The sequence below is a fragment of the Palaemon carinicauda genome, chromosome 3 (assembly GCF_036898095.1).
Source record: "Palaemon carinicauda isolate YSFRI2023 chromosome 3, ASM3689809v2, whole genome shotgun sequence".
Lineage (NCBI taxonomy): Eukaryota > Metazoa > Arthropoda > Malacostraca > Decapoda > Palaemonidae > Palaemon > Palaemon carinicauda.
The window spans coordinates 173,589,300-173,597,531 of NC_090727.1; the positions used below are offsets into that span (position 1 = coordinate 173,589,300).

Sequence of the window (8,232 nt, forward strand, 5' to 3'; positions counted from 1 at the left end):
GGACCAAAACACTACCCTGAAAAGCACCTAATAGAACTTTTCCATGCTCACTATGTTCCCCATCAACACATACTCTTTGCAGTTCATTACTCAAAAATGTAATAATGATGATGATAACAGACCCACTCACTCCCAACTGTCTGAGTTTCAAAACAAGGGCTTCACGATTAACACGGTCAAAGGCAGCACTAAAATCAGGGCGAAAAATACGAACTTCCTGACAGAAATCAAGGAAATTGGAGATTGTAAGAAGGGCATCATCTGCTCCAAGGCCTTTATGAAAGCCGAATTGCAAACAACAGAACAGATTATTACCTCTAGCATACGTACTTAGACGTTTAAATTCGTTCAAAAACTTTAGATAATATGGAAGGTATGGAAATTGAGCGGTGATCAGCATGACTAGAACTACCACAAGCACATTTTAAAAGAACCTCTTCTTTCTAACTTTGAAAAATAGCAGACAACTTATGAGATAAGAAAACCTCGATCTTTACAAAAAAAAAAAAAAAAAAAAAAAAAAAAAAAAAAACAAGGGAAATATACCATTTTGGTCTACACCTCCACAAGCATCAAGGTCCATCAAGAGAATTCAAATTTCACGGGACCGTTAAAGCTAAACTAAAGTTAGTTTGCCCATAGAAAAACAGGAATGATGATTATCGGGTTTCTCATTACTCTGCTTACTCCCAAACACATCAGCCTAAAGGGTTGCCTTTTCTTTTTATGAACAGTCAGGGATAGAGCCATCTGGTTTAAGTAAAGAAGGAACTGATAAGTCTTCACCAGAGTGCAGGTTTAAGGGTAGTCCACCATTTGTGTTCCTGGGTTGCAACAGAAAGAATTTCTTTTATGGTTAAATTGTATTTCTTTTCAATTAAAGCTTATACTCTCTGGACAACACATATTAGCTGAGTAGAGTTAATCCAAGTCAAATCTGATATGTTACTTTTCCAAAAGTGATAGGCCTCCTGCTTTTCTAAAGAAGCGTCTACAATCATCATTGAACCATAGTTTGTCCTTCACTCGGTACTTTAGCACACGAGAAGGGATACGCCTATCAGTTATGTTGGCCAGCTTTCTCTTCAAGAAAACAAGGTCTACACTTATATAATTGTGAATAATTCAAACGCAAAAGAATCTTACTTTAAAAGTATTTCTTTTAGCGTTAATAAATGTGACATACAGTCTTTGTTTTTCTTAAATAGATGTCTAACAATCGGAAAACAATTCTGTGATGCTAATTTATATTTTGAACTCTTAGAAATTATACTTGAAATTTTATGAAGCATTGAAATCTATATGTGAGAAATTTTGCTATTGTATTGATTCAAATATAAATTAGTTAAGTGAATGATAAAAAAAGATATACGATATTAAAGACCTGACACAATTATCAGTAAATAAATGAGAACAAGTAAATTATGTGAACTTGAGAATCACATTAAGTAATTATTTTAAGAAGGCTGAAAACCTTTCTTTCAAAAATAAAATTTTAACTGATCTCAGTAATTTTGCAAACATCCCTGACAAAAAAAAAAGGTGATATCTAAAACGTACAGTAGGAATAAATGAGAAACCTTTTGTCCATCGCTCAATTTAATTTAGAAATGTTTGAAGCCAAACATCCTTAAATATCATCCAAAATCTAATAAAATACAAAATAGCCTGTCAGTCGAAGAACTCAGCAGTAAATCAAAGTGGGCCAAAAGTTCATTCATTTATTTGCGACCAACAGCTTCCAGCTGCTTCCGGTATGCCCTCTGGAAGGCATCCGCTGCAGCTTGAACCTCAGCAGTGAAAGGAACTTGGTCTGGAGAGCCTGGAAGACCAGCTGGCTGTGAGGCGGCATATGGTCCATACCATTTTGTCTGGACTGGAGAAGATGGAGAAGCTGCTCTTTCGGCTGCTCTGAAAGCCCTGAAGAACTCTTCTCTGGCCGCTCGTACTTCGGGGGTGTACAAGTCAGGTCTTGAAGCACTTTCGGCTGCTCTGAAAACCCTGAAGAACTCTTCTCTGGCTTGTTGTACTTCAGGGGTGTACCGGGCGAAGGCCATGCACACGCCAAAGATAGCTAGGACAACCTGCAAATAAAATATATTTTTTATTGATAACTATGAATAGAAAGTGTCGATAATGTCTATCCTCACTGTCGATATCGGAATTTTTGACCAAAGAAAAATATCTTATACAGAACTACTGTGATATTTGACAAATTCATCCATTCTACTATTTTCTTTTCTTTTTTTTGGAGGGGGGGGGCTTTAAATTCATCGTGTACAAAAGTAATATAGCTCCTTTCTGTGAAGCTTGTATAGAAAAAAAAAAAAAAGTAATAACTTTTAGTAAATTGTCCACTTCTTAATTTTCAAGCTTCAAAAAGTCGTACAAAAGGTAATAATATCCTAATAATTTTGAAATATTATTACTTGATAAATACGCTATCATAAAAATAGCATGGATCATGTGAAATAAAAATATAATCCCGAGTAAATTTAATGTTGAACAAATAAACTTGATTTGACAGATAGGCAACAATGTCAGTAAGGAAATTCAAGTTATGGTGTTAAAAAGGTTATGGTGTCAGATGTTGCTTAGTAGTTAATACATACATAAAGAATAATCATAGATAAGCAAACTTAGACAATAGCAAATATCCCTTATTTATTTTAAGTGTTAACCATTGGCGTTCAATAAACTGTAAGAAATATCGTTAAACACTACTACAGTAAAAGGATCATAGATATTACTCTAGATTAGAAAGGGAGAAATATTCGCAAAGGTGTAAGAATATATCACTTTACTTGAGATACGATGAAGAAGCTAAAACAATCGCCATAAATAAAAGCTATTTACCAAAGTCTTCATGATGCTGAGGATGAGCTGATGCTGGACACCGTCGTGAGATGTGACGAGTCAAGATGCGCTCGGCTCTTTTATACTAATTCCAGCGATCCCAAACCAGTTGCGAGAGACTAAACTATTCAAGTTTGTGATGGCTAACGGTAGTGTCTTCAATTTTTTATTTTGTCACTTATTTGTTTGTTGTTTTTGGGTGGGTGTGGTCCTGCGGATGCTGCAGTGAGGACAAGTTGCGTTGCCAGGCAAAGTTAGTAAGATAAAGCAAGCACCTATTAAAAAACAAGAAATGTGATGATTCTCTTTTAGCTAGTTTCAACCTTGCAAGATTACACGCGAAGTGTGTGCTTTTTTAGTAACGAATTCCTGTTTTAAGATCTTGGTGTAATTTTCTTTAGATATCAATGAAGGCCTTAATCTCAATTACTTGTGAAAGATTTGATGTACTTTTTTATTTGGACATAATCAAACTTAATCGTCTATTAGATTTAAAAAAAAAAAAAACTATTATCCCCTGAAATATCGAAGTATTTTCATTAAGAGGGTACAAGCTTTGGAGGAATTATTACTGTATTAAACTGATTTAACTATAGATATTTCTTCACATTATTGTCTCACTTTGTTTCCAAATCATGACTATATTCGGTTTATAAAATAATGCAAAAATAACTCGAAAATATATAGAGTTCAATGTATGAAATATAGATTTTTCGATACTGATAAAAACGTAAGGGTAAATGAATATTGGCAAAAACAACAACAACAACAACAACACCAACAACAACAACAACAACAACAACAACAACAACAATAATGATAATATTTATACCAATAATAATCAAGAAAGTGATATTACTTGTGTTTCCAGCCCTCTCATAAAAAGAACTTTCGCACAGTTAATGGCAGAATGCAGTAATAAGGAGAAAAACCTTATTAGAACCATTAAAAGAAAAGACTTTTATAATGTTATTGCAGGTAAGATAGCCATTACTTTTAATAAAACTTGTATCAAAGAGGGTGTCCTTCCGAAAGTATAATGATAGGAATAACAATGATACGATAATGATTTCTATTGTTGCAATAATAATAATAATAATAATAATAATAATAATAATAATAATAACAATAATAATAATAATAATAATAATACAAATAATTATGATGATAATAATAGTAATAATTTATTATTATTATTATTATTATTATTATTATTATTATTATTATTATTATTATTATTATTAGCTAAGCCCCAACCATAGTTGAAATAGCTGGATGCTATATACCCAAAGGTTCCAACATGGAAAAAATAGCCTGGTGAGGAAAGAAAATACGGAAATAAAAACGCTACATGAGAATGTCTTTTGATTATTAACAGCGTTAAAATAGATTTGACATATATAAACAATAAAAATAAACTTATGTTAGCCTATAACATAAAAACATCCGCTGCAAGTTTGAATTTTAGATGTTCCACACATTCAATTACCCGATTAGGAAGATCATCCCACAACTTAGTCATAGTTGGAATAAAACATCTGGAATACTGTGCAGTATTGAGCCTTGTGATGGACAAGGCATGACTATTAGAGTTAACTGCATGCCTAGTAATACGAGCAGGATGATAATTTCTAGGAAGATCTGAATACAAAGGAGAGTCAGAATTATGAAAAATCTTATGCAACATGCATAGTGAATTAAGTGAACGACGATGCCATAGATCAATATCTAGATCAGGAATAAGAAATTGAATAGACCGTAGTTTTCGACCTTTCTTACAATCATACTTTGAGTTTTGTTAGGGTTCAACTTCGTCCCATAACAAACATCATGCACTTATTTTGCTTTGATCTCTTTTAAGGGATTCAGCAACCTCTGAAGTACATTAAGGAGATGGAAGGCAAATAGAGTAACATCATCTACACATGCATCGAACTTGTTTTCTAGGCCAGATAACGTCATGTGTAAATAATTTGAAAAGTAATGGGGCCAAAACACTACCCTGAGGAACACCTGATATAACTTTCCTCTACTCACTATATTACCCATCAACACCTAATCTTTGCTATTTATTACTCATAAATTTAATAAAAATGCTGAGTAAAGACCCACTCATTCCCAACTGTCTGAGTTTCAAAACAACGGCCTCACGATTAACACGGTGAATGGCAGCACTAAAATTAAGAAGAACTGTACAAACTTCATGACCACAAGTAAGGGATTTCTGTACAATCTACTTCATGTATTTTATTTGTTTTATATGTAAATGATATGATACAAATGATAGGACGTGATTGCCCTTTAGATGGTTTCTTTGCTTGGTTGCATATTATGGTCATGATGGATGACACTGTCCTCCTATCCACTACAAGGGAAGGTATGGAACATAAAATAAGGATTTTGTATGAATTTTGTAATTCCTATGGGATGATTATTAATGACAGTAAAACTAAATTTATGGTGATTAATGGTGCTAAGGAAGACAAAGAACCTATGGTATGTAATTCTGAAGTGATTGGTTACTGTAATCAGTACATTTATCTGGACAGTCCTTTTACAGATGATGGTTCTCCCACAACAGCTATCAAGCAGCATGCAATTAGTAAAATGTGTCATACTCTGAAATTTATTTCATTTATAAGTAGAAACAATGATGTGCCATTTTTAGTTAAGAAGAAAATTTTTGATGCTGCTATTATGTCAACTATATTATATTCATGTGAGTCATGGCTAAATGGTGATATTAAACCTATCGAGAAGCAATATAAATGGTGTATTAAACAACTTTTGGGGGTCACAAAAACTACTAATAATGACGTATGTATGGTAGAACTGGGACTTCCGTCGATGAGGGCTTTAATAAAATCGAGGCAAAGGAAATTCTTTAAAAAGATGTGGCTTCAAAGGAATAATATGGATGATGACCCTTTAATTCATGCCATGCGAATAGTGATGAACTATAATGACTCTGTTTCGAGGTATAAACGAAACCTTATCTCAGATAATACTGATGATATTGAGGAAGGAAAATGTGAACTGCAATTAAGGGTCAGAAACTCCAATTCCAATAGGATTGTATTCTATAAAACTGTTAACCCAGATTTAGTCGTTCATGACATTTATACAAACCGATTAAAACTTAATGAAATAGAACGTGTATCATGGACAAGAATGCGGTTAAGTGCTCATTCATTGGCAGTTGAGACAGGTCGGTGGAACAGAAGAGGTAGAGGCCGTCTGCCAATGGATGAGAAGTTGTGTTCATGAGGTAGGGTCCAGACAGAGACTCGTGTCATTGAAAATTGTCCACTTTCGTTACAGATCAGGCAGACGTATAACGTTACCACAGCTTTAGACTTGCTATAAACCAGAACTGATTATGATGTAGTATGTAAAATTGTACATGAGCTTCTTTCTTTGTATTGAATGTAACATTAATATAATGTAATTACAGGAACTTGTTGATGGCGTATTAGTTAGATTTGTTTTGTTTTTATTTTTAGTACAATATATGCGTAATTGAAATTCATTTAGTTTGTATAAGAGATTGTACAAAATCTATTGTATTTAATTTTGTAATTTGGACCAAATATTCTTTTGTAAAATTCAGATTATTTTGTATTGTGGTCAATAAAAATATCTATCTATCTATCTATCTATCTAGGAAAGGCATCACATGCTCCAAGGCCTTTACAAAAGCTAAATTGCAAACAAGAGAACAGATTATTACCTTCAGCATACCTATTTAGACGTTTTGCCAAAACTCGTTCAAAAACTTTAGATGTTATGGGAGGTATGGAAATTGGTCGGTAATCAGCCCGACTAGAGCTACCACAAGGACGTTTTAAAAGAACCTCTTCTTGCTAACTTTGAAGAACAGCAGAAAACTTATGAGCTAAGAAAACATTAATCTTTACAAAAAAATAAGGGAACTATACCATTTTGATCTACAACTCCACAAAGATCAAGGTCCATCAAGAGTATCAAAATTTCACGGGACCGTAAAAGCTAAACTAAGGTTAGTTTACCCTTAGAAAAACAGGAATGAGGATTATCGGGTTTTCCAATACTCTGCTTACTCTCAAGCACATCAGTCCTAAGGGTTGCCTTTTTTTTTTTTATTTTTTTTTTTTTTTTTTTTTTTTTTTTGAACAGTCAGGGACAGCCATCTGGTTTAAGTAAAGGGGAAACTGTTAAGTCTACACCAGAGTGCAGGTTTAAGGGTAGTCCACCACTTGTGTTCCTGGGTTGTAACAGAAAGGATTTCTTTTATGGTTAAATTGTATTTCTTTTCAATTAAAGCTTATACTCTCTGGACAACACATATTAGCTGAGTATAGTTAATCCAAGTCAAATCTGATATGTTACCCTTCCAAAAATGATAGGCCTCCTGCTTCTCCAAACAAGCATATCTACAATCATCATTGAACCATGGTTTGTCCTTCACTCGGTACCTTAGCACAGAAAAAGAGATACGCCTATCAATTGTTGACCAGATTTTCATTCAATAAAACAAGGTCTACACTTATATAATTGAGACCAATTCAAACGCAAAAGAATCTTACTCTAAACATAACTTTTTTAGCGTTAATAAATGTCACATGCAGTCTTTGTTTTTCTTAAATAGATGTCTAACAATCGGAAAACAATTCTGTGATGCTAATTTATATTTTGAACTCTTAGAAATTATACTTGAAATTTTATGAAGCATTGAAATCTATATGTGAGAAATTTTGCTATTGTATTGATTCAAATATAAATTAGTTAAGTGAATGATAAAAAAAGATATACGATATTAAAGACCTGATACAAATATTAGTAAATAAATGAGAACAAGTAAATTATGTGAACTTAAGAATCACATTAAGTAATTATTTTAAGAAGACTGAAAACCTTTCTTTCAGAAATAAAGTTTTAACTGATCTCAGTAATTTTGCAAACATCCCTGACAAAAAAGGGTGATATCTGAAACATACAGTAGGAATAAATGAGAAATCTTTTGTCCATAACTCAATTTAATTTAGAAATGTTTGAAGCCAAACATCCTTAAATATCATCCAAAATCTAATAAAATACAAAATAGCCTGTCAGTCGAAGAGCTCAGCAGTAAATCAAAGGGGGCCAAAAGTTCATTCATTTATTTGCGACCAACAGCTTCCAGCTGCTTCCGGTATGCCCTCTGGAAGGCATCCGCTGCAGCTTGAACCTCAGCAGTGAAAGGAACTTGGTCTGGAGAGCCTGGAAGACCAGCTGGCTGTGAGGAAGCATATGCTCCATACCATTTTGCCTCGACTGGAGAAGCTAGAGAAGCTGCTCTTTCGGCTGCTCTGAAAGCCCTGAAGAACTCTTCTCTGGCTTGTTGTACTTCAGGGGTGT

At 33.6% G+C, this 8,232-nt stretch overlaps 2 protein-coding genes across 2 annotated transcripts in view; both read right to left on the reverse strand.

The window, feature by feature from the left end:
- Positions 1-1,567: 1,567 nt before the first annotated feature.
- Positions 1,568-2,995, reverse strand: LOC137638103 (cuticle protein CP1499-like). Its single transcript, XM_068370196.1, has 2 exons — positions 2,857-2,995; positions 1,568-2,084 (listed from the first exon to the last, which is right to left on the reverse strand). The coding sequence occupies exons 1-2, from the start codon at positions 2,866-2,868 to the stop codon at positions 1,722-1,724; spliced, it is 375 nt and encodes a 124-aa protein (XP_068226297.1). The 5' UTR covers positions 2,869-2,995; the 3' UTR covers positions 1,568-1,721.
- Positions 2,996-7,840: 4,845 nt separating this feature from the next.
- Positions 7,841-8,232, reverse strand: part of LOC137635418 (cuticle protein CP1499-like) — a 6,237-nt gene continuing 5,845 nt past the window's right edge. The window contains exon 4 of the mRNA XM_068367896.1: positions 7,841-8,230. Within this exon, the coding sequence (XP_068223997.1) occupies positions 7,994-8,230 (237 nt within the window). The 3' untranslated portion in view covers positions 7,841-7,993. The remainder of the gene's footprint in view (positions 8,231-8,232) is intronic.